The sequence below is a fragment of the Protopterus annectens genome, chromosome 5.part1 (assembly GCF_019279795.1).
Source record: "Protopterus annectens isolate FY-2018-M chromosome 5.part1, PAN1.0, whole genome shotgun sequence".
Taxonomy (NCBI): domain Eukaryota; kingdom Metazoa; phylum Chordata; order Ceratodontiformes; family Protopteridae; genus Protopterus; species Protopterus annectens.
The window spans coordinates 417,044,143-417,060,669 of NC_056736.1; the positions used below are offsets into that span (position 1 = coordinate 417,044,143).

The 16,527-nt window shown below is 36.9% G+C and overlaps 1 protein-coding gene across 1 annotated transcript in view; it reads right to left on the reverse strand.

The window, feature by feature from the left end:
• Positions 1–4,508: 4,508 nt before the first annotated feature.
• LOC122803295 overlaps positions 4,509–16,527 on the reverse strand; it is a 347,178-nt gene continuing 335,159 nt past the window's right edge. Inside the window, exons 6-7 of the mRNA XM_044072866.1 lie at positions 9,603–9,742; positions 4,509–5,289 (exon numbers count right to left, since the gene is read on the reverse strand). Coding sequence (XP_043928801.1) covers positions 5,059–5,289; positions 9,603–9,742 — 371 coding nt within the window. The 3' untranslated portion in view covers positions 4,509–5,058. The remainder of the gene's footprint in view (positions 5,290–9,602; positions 9,743–16,527) is intronic.

Consider the following 16,527-nt stretch of genomic DNA (forward strand, 5'->3'; position numbering starts at 1 on the left):
AAACATCTGGAAAACTAATTAGTATAAAATCTGAATATCACCTGTTCTTGGAAAATTATCATATATGTATGTATAAATTAATCAAGGTATGATACATTAAACATAAACATTTATATAGTATTTATATTTATATATAGTATTTACATAGTATTAAAAAATGTGATGTTACAAATGCCTTATACAAACATTCTACGAAATGTCCAGCTTTCAAAAAGTTTTTGTTTTCTGTTCTTGAGGTCTGTCACAAGGACCTAAGAGATGGGGATTTCAAAAATTATTTGATGCAGAGAGAAACTAATTGGCAGATTCGGTTGCGATCGGACTGCCCCCCGGGGATTAATGATTTTATTAATATTAAATGTTTTTTGAAACATCGTAAATTGAAAATCAATAAGGATAAGGGTAGTGTTTCTCTTCATTTGTTGTGAAAACTACACTGGTGCTTTAAGCACAAATTGCAATAGTCATTATTCAATTTAGGAAGTGTTGTTTTTTAATCATGTTTTAACTATTTAAGACTGGTATTGGTTTATTTTCTGTATTCTGATGAAGTCTTGTGGAAGAAAGCGGATAAATAAATTTTTGATACGCTATTTTTGGAGGTCATTATTTGCTGTTCCAGCTTGGTCGATTTGGTTTATTCCAAAAAAGGAAGCCAATCTGGTAGTCCTCTGCCATAAACAAACTCTACAACAGAAGAAAGAAACTGTTGCAAAAAAGAGTATAATCCCATGACTGGAGGAACTCCCTGGTCAACCTCAGTAAGAAGTTGAGATCCCTCATAAAATCCTCCAAAGCTAGTTACAAAAACAAAATTGCCACTGACTCTAAAGACAACCACAAAGCATTCTATAGCTATGTCAAGAATCTCAATCGGAACACTCAGATCTGCTCTGAGTTACAGCACAATGGCACTAAATATACAGAACCAACTGATATTGCCAACATCCTAGCAGATAGGTTCAGTGCTAACTTTGCACCCTTCTCACCCCCTAGAGGGCCCATCTCTATACCAGAAGAATGCAAAGTTCCTATAATTACGGCTGCAGAGGTAAAAAACACACACTCCAAAGCCAAGAACACAGCATCCGTGGGACCTGACAATATCCCAGGCTGAGTTCTACATGAACTACAGAATGAACTGGCACCCTACCTAAGTACCATGTTCAATCATAGCCTCACCTCAGGCTTTGTACCCACTGAATGGTGCACCGCGATGGTTATCCCACTCCACAAAGGGGGAGCCACAACGGACCCTGGGAACTACCGCCCCATTAGCCTGACGAGCCTGGTCTGCAAGGCCATGGAACGTATCATCGTGGAACTCATAAACAAAGACATTGGTAATCTCCAAACTCTGGACCCTACCCAGTTTGGATTTGTAAAAAGCAGATCATGTCTCCTAAACCTGACTGACTTCTTTGAAGCAGTCACCAAAGCCATAGATGAGGGTAAAATGGTTCACACAACTTATCTAGATCTCGCCAAGGCTTTCGACACCATCCCCCACTCTGGAATTATAGATAAGCTCACTAAACTAGGTATAAATCCCTGTCACAAGATGGGTTGCCAACCCACACTGTGAAAGTAGTGTTTTCCAAATCCGACTTCAGACCAGTGACAAGTGGAGTACCACAGGGTTCAGTCCTAGGTCCTCTCCTGTTTGGTATCTACTTCTCTGAAGTGCAGGCTAACACAAAAGGTCTTTGGCTAACAAAGTTTGCAGATGACTGCAAACTAGGAGCCATAATCAAAACTCCTAACAATGTGGACAAACTACAAAAGGGCCTCACTGAGACAGATACCTGGTGTCAAAGCCATGGCCTGAAGCTCAATGCCAAAAAGTGTATTGTCATCCCCTTTGGTAAAAACTCTGTACCCATGAACTACCACATAGCTGGTAGTCTACTTAATGCTGAAAATGTGATAAGAGACCCTGGGACATAGGTGGACAGTAGTCTCTCCTTTGATAATCACATCACCACAGTGGTCAGGAAATCCTTCTATGTGGCTCATCTCTTCACAAAAGGATTCTCATCCAGAAAAAAAGAGGTCATTGTTCCCCTCTACTCATCACTCATTAGACCCATTATAGAGTACAATGCCCCTTTTGGTATGTACCTCACAAGACATCTACAACAACTGGAAAGACCACAGAAATACCTCACAAAGAGGATTACTGGCCTCAAACAGATGCCCTACGCAGACCGTCTCAAAAAAACTACAGCTTTACTCCATTGCATATCGCCTACTCAGGGGCGATCTCTGCCTAACATACAAAGCTATGTCAAACCCAGAGCTGTTGGACATGCTCCACTTAAAGAAATCCCAATCCCTCCGAGCTACACGCTCTAGGGACCAAAACTTTGTCACCACAATAAACAGAACATGCTGGAGGGATAGATTCCTGTCCCAGAGACTTCCCATACTCTGGAACAGACTACCCATCTATGTCAAACAGAGCTCCTCATTAGCACTCTTCAAGAAAAATCTTGATGATTGGATGGGAAATGGGAAATTCACCCCAGGGATCACTTCTGTGGCTCTGCTCAACAGGGGCACAGGAAAATAATTTTATTGGGTGGCGAAAGCCAGGGTACATTTTTTGGCTAGGCTTATATAGGCCCTAGGGCCAATAGCCTAGTACCTACCTATGAACCTATGAACCTAAGATGGACTCTGAGATTCAGAAAGAACCCCACTACAGCCGATAAGAGATGCAGTCAAAAGAGACTCTTTTTGCAATTGTGGAAAATGCATTTCAGAGATGTGTTTAACTGCAATGAAGAAAAACCTCATTATTGGATAATTTGCATGCTTCTTAATTGCACATAATTACCACAAGTGCAAATCAGCACTTCCCCACAGTAAGTGCCTCAGGCAGCCCATGCATTCCATTTTCACATGCATCCCCCCTTTCACACTTCCACACATATGCACACATTCCAATGAGCATACACATACATGCACACGTGTACACACACACACACACACACACACACACACACACACACACACACACACACACACACACACACACACACACACACACACACACACACACACACCCCTACCTGTCCTGTAACACTCCCTTACACATGCCCCTGAGACCACTCTTCTCTCTGCATGCACTCAGAAATGCTGCAAATTCACACCCCACCTCCACATCCTTGCTGCTAAACTCCCTGGCAATTTTTCTCAGATTTGATCATATCCTGATCACATCCATTGAAAGCAATGGGTGAATGCAAGCTTTTGTTCGTGTTCATGAACATGGCTGAGCAAGGTTTCTTATGCAGCTGAGTGATTCCCTGAATCCCTCACCTGCATAAATACCTTACTGCAGGCATTTCCAGGAGAGTACACATGGCTAATTAGTATAGGATAATCCCTGGAATGCCTCATTAGCATTTGTGGCAGACAGCAGAGACAGACAACTGTGGTGTTCCACCTTTTCTTGGGGCAGCACTGTAGAAGGGCTGTCTCATAATCAGAAATGGTTAGCACAGTTTACAGCTATTTGAAATCTTTGGATATTGTAAACAGAGTTAAATGCTAGTAGAGGAAGGCCATGTTCAAGTTTGGGTAAGAAACATTTTTTATTAGGGCCTCACTTCATGGGTGAGCAGATGAGAAACTTCTTAGTATATTTTTTTTGTTGTGAAAGAACTTTGGTTACAGTATGATTAGTGTGTCGAGAGAGAGAGAGAGACAGCACTGTAATAGGATGATGCCAAGATACTTGTGGAATAATATTGTTGTGGTTGTCATAAATGTTAAAGTTAGACAGGGAGAGAAGTTTGCTGTTAGATGCAAAAAGCAAATATTAAGTTAAAGAAACTAAACATTCATCAATAGATAATTAAGACATATTGGTATGATAGAGGCATTTTTAAATGCATTTCCCTAAGTTTGGAATTCACTTCCACTGCATGTCAAGTGGAGTGGCATACTTTCCACCTTCAAGGCATACCTGGATAAGTGGATGAGCAGCCACAAAGTATCCCCTTTCTATCTTGCCCTCCCGTCCATAAGACTGGAGGTAACTTTTGAATATATGTGTTTGTTTTGGCTTGTAATGTTCTGCTGACGGATCACCGAGTACTTACATATGAACTTATTTGTGTCCACATGAGTACATTTATATGCGCATGTGTGTGTGTGTGTGTGTGTGTGTGTGTGTGTGTGTGTGTGTGTGCCTGTCTGCATGTGTATGTCCTTAAAAAAGCTGCCATTCTATCATGAGTCATGAGATAAAACAAGTATTTAAAAAGAATGGATGGACATTGGTTTATTTTTCAGTTTTTAAACTAATAGAGGATTCAGTATTTGCCGTGGTTTATTCTGGCACAGGAGTAAGCAGACCTTTACCTTTTTGTCAGGAAACAGAGCACAACTGTACGTATAGCAGTACACTCCAAAAAGTACTATGAAACACAAGAAGTTTGGTTGGCACAAACTTGGAGTACAATGAATCTATATTATAAACACTTTATTAAGCTCCTCATTTGTTTTTTGTTTCCACAGCATGCTTAAATTTATTAACAGCAGATAAAAAAAATAAATGAAAGTCATAGATTTCTGATGTTTGATTGGTCTCCTCAACAAACTTATTAACATCAGATAAAAAAGTAATTGCAAGTAAGTGATTATCAAGACTTATGAGTTGCAGAATACAGAATCATAAATTTTTTTAGCTTTCCATATTGCTCTTAGGTATGAGCAGGTGTCTGTAACAGGGATGTAGTCAGTGAATTCCATTTTGTACTCACTGATATTTATTATTGTACCCCAGCCCACCTGGCATTTAAAAAAGGGTCACGCCACTCAAACTGCTGTCCCCCTAAGGCAAACCTCACATGTGTAACATTTTCAGCTGCTGAGTCAAAAACTATTACAGGATAACCTAGATGTTTATAGACATAATATGGCCTCATTGTTTCTAACATACTCAGAAAAAAAAGTACCCTTTGGAGTACAGAGTGTATGCCTGGCTGCACCCTTGGTCTGTAACACTAATTTCATACTGAAATCTCATAGCTTATATTAATATTGTTTTTATTGTACTGGTGACCTTGAAACAACAAAGACAAAGGATGGTGATGGATATGGACAGGTTTGTTCACTTCTCAGTGCCACGGCATTTTCACTTTCACTTTTAATAAACCAGCTGGGAAATTTAGCAGATTCAAACTTGCAGGTCCCATCATATCCATCCTTCTTGTAAAACACAAAACGCCAGGTTTCATCACTTTGTTTAATATGTTTCAGATTACTGGCACTATAGTCCTGAAACACAAAAATAAATAAACAGCATTTTAAAATACCTTTTCATGGTTATATTATGTTCTTTATACAAATACCACGCAATAAGAAAACCATTCACATTATATCTGTCTTTGTGATGTTAGTTTTACTTGTTAAAAAATACTGGATCTGTTAAACCCGTTAGTTTATAAACAGTATAAGACACAGCAATAACCACATATGCCTATGTGTACGTATTTGTTCTAAAATGGGCTACCGTTACAATCATGCTTTATGTCTTTTTACTTGCTGGATACAATAGGTATTGAAATGGGATAAATGACAACTGATACATGCTGAGTTACACTGAGTAATGGGTTGAATTGCAAAAGATACCAGCAGTTCAGAAGAGGCGTTCAGTTGAGAAGGAATGCAGCTGCATGCAACCTGCATATGGCACCACATCCCTACATAAGCATGAAAGGTGTGTGTATCCAAATATCAGGAGACAGAGTAAGCTGCAGATACAGCCCTGAAACATTCTATAACAGCTGTGCAACCTAATACAGTTTCAGTGCATACAATGCAAAGGAGTTCCATTAGGTATGCAGAGATCAAGCCTAATGTTGGCAATGAGTAGCCAACATCTAAAGACCAAGGCTATGAAGTGGACTGAACAGGGATTGTTGCAGATAAGATGTCTGTGGAATAGCATAAGTGTGGCAGCACACTATACTGAAGTCATGCTAAAAGATGGCAAGGACCATTTATAGCCACACTATATGGGCGCTGGAGAATTGAACTTTAAGTTTTGAGCAGAGGATGTCAGATATTGGACACCATAATAAGAAAGCACTTACAGCTCTCTCTCTCTGTCTCTCTGTATACATGTGTAGATATATATACATGTATGTATATCATCAAACACCGAATATTCAAAACTCTGACCATCAAAAGAGCAATAATTTTAGATTAAATCTAAAATGATCAAAAACAACAAAAATTAAAAATCATGCATGCGCACACACGCACACACACACACACACACACACACACACACACACACACACACACACACACACACACACACACACACACACACACACACACACACACACACACACACACACACACACACACACACACACACACACACACACACACACACACACACACACACACACACACACATATACACACACACACACACATACACACACACACACACACACACACACACACACACACACACACACACACACACACACACACACACACACACACACACACGCACACACACACACACACACACACACACACACACACACACACACACACACACACACACACACACACACACACACACACACACACACACACACACACACACACACACACACACACACACACACACACACCACCCTCTACTAATTATATATACCATCTCTGAGATCATACAATAGTGCATTAACGGCAAATTCCCTTAACCTGCTGCACCACGATCCCATGCAAATTGCCAGCTGCAAAACGTCCATTGAAAACAATGTTCACTCATATGAACATTCAGTGTTTCAGACTTGTTTTGAACAGTCATTCCATTGACTCTTACTGCTGTGCTTTCACTTTGCTTGCATGAAGGTGAGTGTGAATTTCTTCTAATGTGGTAGCTTTTGGTATTTCCAAAAGCTCTAGCATTAGTAACAGGAGTGTCTGTGCAAGTGTTTGAGGGTTAGGGCTAGATTTAGGGCTAAGGAATGGATAAGGTTAATGTTTTCTGTGTATTCTTTTTATGGGAAGTGAGTGTGTGAGTGTTTCCAGGGTAGGATTAGAGTAAGAACTAGGTAAGGTGATTGCCTGAATGTCTTGTGTGTGTGAGATGATGTATGTTCAATGTGTGTGTGTGTGTGTGTGTGTGTGTGTGTGTGTGTGTGTGTGTGTGTGTGTGTGTGACTGTGTCTGAGTGTCTTGTTTAGTGTAAAGGAAAGGATTTTCAGTAAAGTAATGTGTAGTGTTGCTTTTAGTGGCAAAATCAGGGTTAGGGTTAAGATTAGCATACATGAATAAGGTAGCACAGGGCGGAGAATCGTAATGAGTTCATAAACCTAACAGAAATGTTTTAGATGACTGCTGGCTCACTTGGAAGGACAAATTTCTGATATAAGAAGGTTTGTGTCTTATTTGAGTAACACTGATTTTGGTATGTCATTTACAATAGCATTATTTGTTTATAGCACAATTTCCAGACATTATGGTAACTACATTAATCTATGGCTCTGTAAAAACAAGCCTATATAGGAAGCGTACCTCTCAACTTCTTAATGCAAGAAGTCTGGGCAAAGTGTGACAAAATAGGAGGACAAAGGCCCCAAAATAGAGACAGATTTTAAATATTGCTCTTATAAACTTAGAAAGTTGATAGAGTAACAGGGTTTGTTTTAGTATACTTTTCTGAGTGATTTGAAGTCTGAAAGTCAAATGTATTTAATTATTTAGTCACTTCAGTCCTCAGATCATCCCAGTAATTTGCCAGAAAACCACAAATTGTAATAGGAATAGACCAAAAATATCAGGCAAAAATCTGAATATTCTGCATAAATCTGGACAGCTGAGAGGGAAGCCATTTACAAAGAACTCACTTCTTAGTGCACAAAGTTGGCATCCTGTACAAATTGTAAATGGTATAACTAAGGCTCACTTTCTAAGAACGAGGTGGATATGTATGTATCACTGAGAAAGGTTTTGATAATAAGGCCACTTTGTTACAATCTAGGTTGAAAAGGAGGCGTTATTGAGATCATGTAACTGATCCAGCTTATAAATCAGCCAAAAGTACTGCTTGATCCCAAGCCTAAATAATACATTGCCACAAGAAAATAGTTAAATGACTATAATGTTTGTTTCATTACCGTATTTGGTACACACATTTTTTATTAAAATATTAAAAATATTTTGAATAAACATTGGCATTCTTTGAGGGAAGGCATTTTTTGAAATGTAACCCATGAAGTTTGTTGCTTTTGCTATAGTATAGGGAAGACAGTGGGACAGATGTTATTAAGTTATTAGGATCTGCTGTTTATAAACATACTATTGGGAATATAATTAATCCACTAAGAGGATGCTTTTCACGAGGGAGCTGTATCTATTGTGTGAACTTTTACAAATTGAAATACTTTACATCAGCTAATGCTGCAAAAACATATTGATTAGACATCTCCTGTTCTACCAGTTGGATTATATATATGGCAATATGTGACTGGTACTTATATTAGGTGTAAAAGAGAGAGATGTGCACTCCTTAAATATAGCACAGTCCTACTGCAAAATTGTCTTTTGTTGGTACTGATAAAGTGGGCTCAAATGTCTCTCAGTAAATAAACATGAGTTATCAACTGAAAAAGAAAAAATATAGATAACTATTTCCACCAGAACAAAAAAAAGTTATTAAGGATCCTATTTCATTTCCAAACTGGGAAACATTACTAGTAACAATACTATGGGTACTATATATTTCAGGAAATATGACAAAAATAAGCTAAACAAACAAATATTTAAATTGGATATTATATTATTGTTCTACCACTAGATGGAATTACGAGGTTAAGGTATACAGTTTTCAGTCCTGATGATTTTATAGCGAGTGTTTGCATATTCCTCTTTTTTATTTTTAGAAAATGACATAGTAAGGCTGTCTGTTCTGATTTTTTTTACATTTGGTTGTGTTAGAAAATTATACATATACATGATGTGTGTGTGTATAGAGATATACATAAATATATTATATATATGATCTAATGGTGGTTATTCACTGGATAGAAAAGAGTCATGCTTGGCATTTCTGGTGCTGGAAGATTTTGTTTTAACTATGCACGATATATACATACAGAGCTGACGTTAGACACCCGTGAAACCCTGGGGGCTCTAAGATGGCTTACTAATGAAAGGGTCCCCAAGGAAAATGATGAAAAGACTAGTAACCGTATCACATAAATGCATGGTCGGATGCCTGCCGTTTCAGTTACAAAATGAATATGCTGTGCTTCTCATTGCTATGTCTGTGGGTATTTTGCTGCTTTTTTATTTTTGAAGTTGCAAGCTGTCACTGTTAGGCTACAATCCATCAGGTGCACATCTAATTGGCTGTACAGTCTTCTAGGCAATGGTGATGCATTTAAATGTGCAACATGATAGAAATAGGATTTGCAGCATTGTTTGAAAATGAAGTAAATTATCAATTGGGAAACCAACAATTCTCTCTCTATACAAAAAATGCAGATGCTAAAGACATGGTATACTTTCTATGGATTGTAGATAGGTAAGCAACTTGTGAACAGATTTTAGTTAAATAAACATACCTCTGCTTTGAGAATGATGCAGTTTCCTTCTTCATGACAAGCAAGATAACAGTTGGTGTTAGAAAATTTCAGCACAACAGGTAGTCCATTTGGAGTTTCACTCACATCAGAGCATTTGTAATAAAATATTGTGACGCATGCTGCAGGAGATTGAGAATAAGTTTAAATATTTATGTCTTTATATTAAGAATGTCAAAGATTCAATAACAGAGAAGGGCACTGTGGTTAGTGGAAAAGCAATAAACTCCCTTTCTGATGTTGCATGTTTCTCAATTAGGAAATCTCAACTATTTATGTCTTACCATTCCCACAGTAAACCTATAACAATATTTTATAGATTGCAAAAATAAATTTCTCTAGGGAAACTTGACTTCCCTTCCCTTTGTCGGTAGTAATACTTATGTTAAACAATATCACTGTGAGATGGTTCTTTTTTTCCTAAAAAAAGGAGATTGCTTGAACTAAATACAGAAGAGAAGCCTATTATATCTTAGGGACTCTAGGAGTTTCTAGAATGGCATGAGTTTACTTGAGGCCAGTAGATCAGCTCATCACCCTCACAGGCTCTGACCAAGGATAAAAGCAGTATGTTTTCTTTTCCTTAACAGTTAGAGTATGAACTTTGTTTTAAGGCAAGAGAGAATACGTCTAAGGTTTCTTTGGCATCATCAGTTACATTAATGCTTTACTGTGGGAATCCAGTAAAAGCATGGGAAGCCAAAACCTCTGAGATGTTCATAAAGAACTGATTGGGTATAACAGGCCTAGCTCATCCTCTGTAACCTGAATTTCATCTCTGCTGTCTTCCTGTCGCTAAGGTAATCTTCACTTGTAGGACATACTGCAGTACTCACTTTAGCAGCCTGGTAATATTGTAATAAATTGGGGATAACCACCCATGCCACTTTCTCTATGTTACCATCTTTGAATGAACAGCAATAGCATGCTTAAACAGTGTAACTTACTTTAAGCACCCCACTCCATTTTCACACATGTTTGTGTGTGGCTTCTAATGACTGACAGTGACAGATTGATATCCATGCAAATTATATGACATCACTAATAATGAATCTAACTAAATTCAACAGCATTAGCATGCCCTTTTATGATTGTTTTATGATAAATATAAACAGGTTAAAATCTGTAAAGTAAGTAAATAAAATATTACGGGTGAAACTACATTTTACCATGTTATAATTTTTTTATTCTACCTCAGTTTACCACACTTTACATTTGTTACCTTTCAAGCAATAGCAATGCACTTATCAACTGCCACCCTGTTGAACCCCCAACAAAAGAATAATAGTTCTAATTTAACGTTTACATTCATTACTATCATTTTAATATTATAAATACTTTACCCCTTCAGCATGTGGAATTGTTATATCCTTGTTATCTTCTGGCAGGGAATTGTGGGTGAAGAGGGGCAGTAGCCCCCTTGTGAGATGTGGGCCAATGCAGAAATGTTAGATGTAAAAACAATCCTCTGTACCTCTGCATTTAGAACAGTACCCCTGCTATTTTGACATTCCTGTTCATTATAGTTTTTTTATGTTTCAACTGTTTTATCACACTGCGTGTAAAATTATCATATCCTTGTTGTCTTCTAAAGTTAGGTCTGGGTGTACATAGTTGGGGAGCAGGACTGTTTTATGATTTCTTTACAATTATTTGACTTGCAATCTGTGTCTATTTGCAGTGCAAGGAAGGGAGAGAACAGGTCAAGACAATGTACATGTTCAACATCAACACTTTACTTTTATGTACTTGTATACACTGTCAGTTGTTGGTGCTTAAACATGCATGGTATGTAACTCAGTCTTTATAAATACTCACAGTAAATGTTAATGTATGGGTGTGATTTGAAGCAAAGGTCATGCCTGATGAGATGAGAGGTGCATTTTGTTGAAAGTAAATTTACCGTTTAAGCTTTTCACTGGTTTCTGTGGGCAGTGAATGAGATATTGACATAAATTAAAAGTGTGGACATTTCCACCATAAAATCTTTAAAATGACTGGTGATTACGCTAGATAAATTTAGGAGCTTAATTGGTGATTAAGCTAAATAAAGTTTAGGAGCTTACTTTTATTATTAATTAGATAATATTAGAATTTTTCTATACGTATGCTCACAGTCCAAATAAACATAGTGTAAGTTTTCACTAGTATAGTAGAAGCTAATGAAAGGTCATGGAAATAGCAAACCAAATAGCCCAATAACACACAAAAGCTAGTGCTGGAAGTGAACCAAAACAAAGTATAATAACCAGCAAGGCTACCACGGCTATAGACATACACCTTTATTTAAAACATGGATAAGTGCTTTTGCGTTGCCAAATGCTTCTTCAGTTACATATAAAAAACAAATAAATAACAACTTTTAAATAATCACTGCACCAATCACAAAATCAATTAAAATTACAGCCAGTGATGTTAAAGATTCAGTTTCCTTTTTCTCAAGGCTGGTTTTAAACACACATACTAACATACTAACATTAATGCCTGGATGCGTATCAGCCTGTAGCCTGAGTATTCATTTTAATTCCTGGTTCTCAATATAATTATTAAAATCACCACCTCTAGGGCTAACTCTCACACATTGTAGAACTCTAAAAGAAAACTTGTGTCTATGATTTTCAGTAACATCTTTGGCCAAGGCATTTCTTGTATCCTTAACTTTAATGTCTTACATATGCCTTTAACATTCTGTCTTGTTTGAGTTTATTTTTAAACCTAGGTTTTATGCTAATTGTCAAACATCCCATATAGTTTATTTAGCTACATGTGATGTTTGTACCATTTGTTTGGGAAAAACTGTGAAAAAGTTAAAAGAAACTCAAGTCCTTAAAGCCCAAGAGAATGCTAGTTACAGCAGCCTTGAGTAATTATGTTGGAATTAATTTACCTCCAAGTTAATTAAATCTTTCCAACACAGTGGAAAGGTTTCTCTGCTACTGAATGGTATATATAATTCAACCAGCACTACAGAAATAAAGGAAAAGTTGAAAGTTAACCCCTTTCACATATGAGATTAGACAGCTGTTCTTGTCCAGCCTGTCCATGAAAGGTAGAATACAACTGTTGAGAATCAGTGAAAATCCAAATACAAGAAAATATGTCCAGCCAGGAGATGGCTGTAGGGGAAGACTTGATTGTTGAAGGAGGTAAGACAGTGATACGGAATCGAAAGAGGTAGAGACAGTTAATATACCATCCTGACCCCCATGTAGAAAAAAGGAGTAAAACGAGAATGATGATGATGATGATGGTGTTGTCTGTCAATATCTCTGCTTCCTGAAGATGGCTTCATACTAAGGACACTCTACACTGACAACATTCCATTGTCATGAGACCCCCTACTACACATAGTGCTTTTGCTTTTCACAATTTATCCCGGGTAAAAACTGAGCTGAGTTATTTTATTATAACCTTGTCATTCCTGTAGTAGATATGCCATAACATACATTTCATAATAAAACTTTAGCAAATATACTATGTGCAGTGCAGACCTATGGTTAAATATGTGTCTCTCACAGTAGCTACATCTCAAATCTCACACCAAGCCTGTACATGTGCACACTTCTGCAAATGCATTAACTAGTGAGCATGCAAGCCTGTACATGTGCACACTTCTGCACATGCATTAACTAGTGAGCATGCAAGCCTGTACATGTGCACACTTCTACACATGCATTAACTAGTGAGCATGCAAGCCTGTACATGTGCACACTTCTGCACATGCATTAACTAGTGAGCACGCTTTGTTTCTCCTTTTTTATGCTCCAGCTTTGGGTAAAGAGAGCAATATAAACATGAGCAGAGGTCATGTCGTAACATCATATATCTTACATTTATTTCAGTTATATTTTTGAATGCACATCACTCATGTCATGGATGGATGTGTTATTGCCTATAAACCAATGCCATGAAACTCCTGTTGCTAATCATATTTACTATGACTGATACTTTGGTCTTCAAAACCAGCTTTATTTTCCACAATACAGCAGAGAGAGTTTCTTCAAACCATAATAACAGGGCAATCTTAGATATAATGTTCCACTTGTGTAAGCACTGGAGATTACTATAATAATCTGGCTAATCAAAAATTAATACAGCGTGAATGATTAGAAATAGTCATCAAATATCCAGTGCATATAGCAGTATTAATATCAGAATCACATATATCATACCAAGATCATGAATCCTAGACTTGAATCACATACATATATTTTTAATTGTACAGGTACCAATACTGTTATGGTACATCCCCTATTGTACAATACCAGATAATGGAAATTTATTTACAGAAATCTCCTAAAACAAAAAGAAAGTCTAACAAGCTGACTGTACACAAAAACTGATTTTCCATTGCAAATCATCAGGTTTAATTTCTCATATCCAAACAATTTTGGGATCCCAGATTAAGAAACTAAACTTGTAGCTCCTTATGCTTTGTCAGTGTTCATTATCATTATTGTCCCTTGTTATTGCCGTATGACACACTTCTTGACTAATGGTTTTCTTGCTGGCTGCTTTTTTATTTGGCAATACTAAATCCCTAATTTTATTCATCATTACTTTGACTTTATCTATTATTGAGGAGGTTTTTCTTTTCCACAATTTAGCAATTAACTTTTTTTGCAATTACCACGAGCACAGCATATAAATTCCCCTCATTCTTGTTCCTTGCTCCTGTACACACATTTAAAACAAATCTTTTCCTGGTCAGTATTATCTCTTTGCCCCTTATGGACATTATTATTTCCTGGTGTTGTTGCTTAAGTTGAGCCAGCTTGTTACATTCCCAAAATATGATTTCTCACAGTCCCTCCACATCTTTTCACACTTCCAACAGTTCTTTGAGACCTGTGGGAGCATTTTAATTTTGCTTGGTTTGTAGAAATACCCATGGAGGCATTTTCATGCAAAATTGTAAATGTCCTAGTTTTCTGTTTCTCATATCTAAGGATTAGTGCTATCCTGGTCCAATCTCCTTTTGGAATACTCTGCAAGATGTATATCTTAATTTTCTCTCATCCTTTTTTACGCCCTACTTTTCCCTTACTATAATGGGCTAATATAACTTGCTAATCAGCCTTTTTGGCATTGCCTCATCACTCCTCAACACCTTCTCCTTCTTCATACCCCTAATCCTATCTCCTAACTCTGATATTAAACTTTAGCAGTCCAGAAAATCACTCCATGGAATTCTGCAGGCCTGTTCTCTTCCTTCTCCAAATGTCCAAATCCTGGTTATGCCTCATCTCCCTCTTAACATGGGTTTATGTCAGATGATTGAGTTTTCAGAATTGTGAACTTCATATGGTCAAGACGATAAATTTGACTTTCCAAAAATTCAAACCATATGTATGAAGATTACAGTACAGTGGGGAATGGGGAACTTACACTTTTCGGCACTGTAGTATAATCTTGGAGTTTGCAGGGAGTGTGGGGGGTGTGGAGGAGAGCTTACCCTCCTTGTAAAAATGTAGATTTTTGTATTTTTGTTTTGTCTGAGTTTTTGGAAAGTCAAACATATGGTGTCACCCAATGAAGTTCGAGTTTCTAAAAACTTGATATACTTCATAACAACTTAACATATAGGTTAATCTCACTAAACATTATTTTAATATCCTTGCCTGAGTTGGTGAAGTAAATCAAGACATCATCAGCAAATAAAGTTTTTTTTTTCCTGCAGTGGCCTACATCTTTACCCATGGATTACTGACCACTGTAACCTCTGAGCAAATGATTACACTTACAGTGGGAAGAGTAAAGGTGATGGAGGGTACCCAGGCTGACCACCTTGTGAGATAGGTATAGGATCCAAGAGCACTCCTGCATATTTTATTCTTGTTTCAGCTCCTTCATATATTCCAGATATAAGAAACTAAGAAAAAACAACAGAATATATCCAAACTCCAAACAAAAGACAACTTAAAATAAAAAATTAGCAAAGTCAGCACTCAAAATAGCTGTTGAAACCAAACTATACCAATGCACAGTATAAAGCTTAGTGCTTTCTTCTTTAATATAAACCAAGACTTCTTTAGAACTTTAGTACAGCACAAAAGAGATACTTAATTACTACTGAATGAAAAATCATGTGACATCTTCAATTAAATAGTGAAAATATTATTGAAGCAATACGCTCATCCAAATTAGATATAAAAAAAAAAACTCATTCCTTCAACAAGCACTTTATATTTTTACATTTGTTGATTCCTAGCAGCCAGTCTACTTGTAAAAACATTTGCCAGTTAAGTTCTTTAACCTCTATTGGTTCTTAAAGTTATCACTTAGAGAAAATCGAGCAACATAATCCACAACAAAAAATATTTTTTAAATCCTTACAAATGCTTGCATATCTGGCTAAAGCATTTTTAACTTATTTATTCTTAATTGCTAAAAGATGTTCTGAAATATGTTTGCTAAGTTTTCTAATGGTCTTTCCTATATAAAAACAGTGGCAGGAATCACAGGTAGCAGAGTAAACAACATATGTAGAATTAAAAATAAACTTCCTTTTTGCCCACAACTGTAAGTTATTATGTTTCAAAATAACATTAGAGCCTTCATTAATAAATCTACATTGTTTACAACCATTGCAATGATACATTCTTATTTTGCCATATTGGTTATTATTCTGCATATCTTCAAACAGTTTTTTTGAGATCATAACTTTTCTTATAGGAAAATGTAGGTGTCCCTCCTAAAATATTGTTGTGATCTCTATTATCTGCCACAATTTTCCAATTATCATACAAAATGTTATGGATATTAACTGCATCTAAGGAAACAGGCAATGGAAAGCCTACAAAATTATTATTTGTATTTCATTGTGTAATACTGTCATTAAAATTACCACTTGTCAAAATAGAAAACTTCAAATTTCTCAACCTACTAACTTCTGCTATAATGGTAT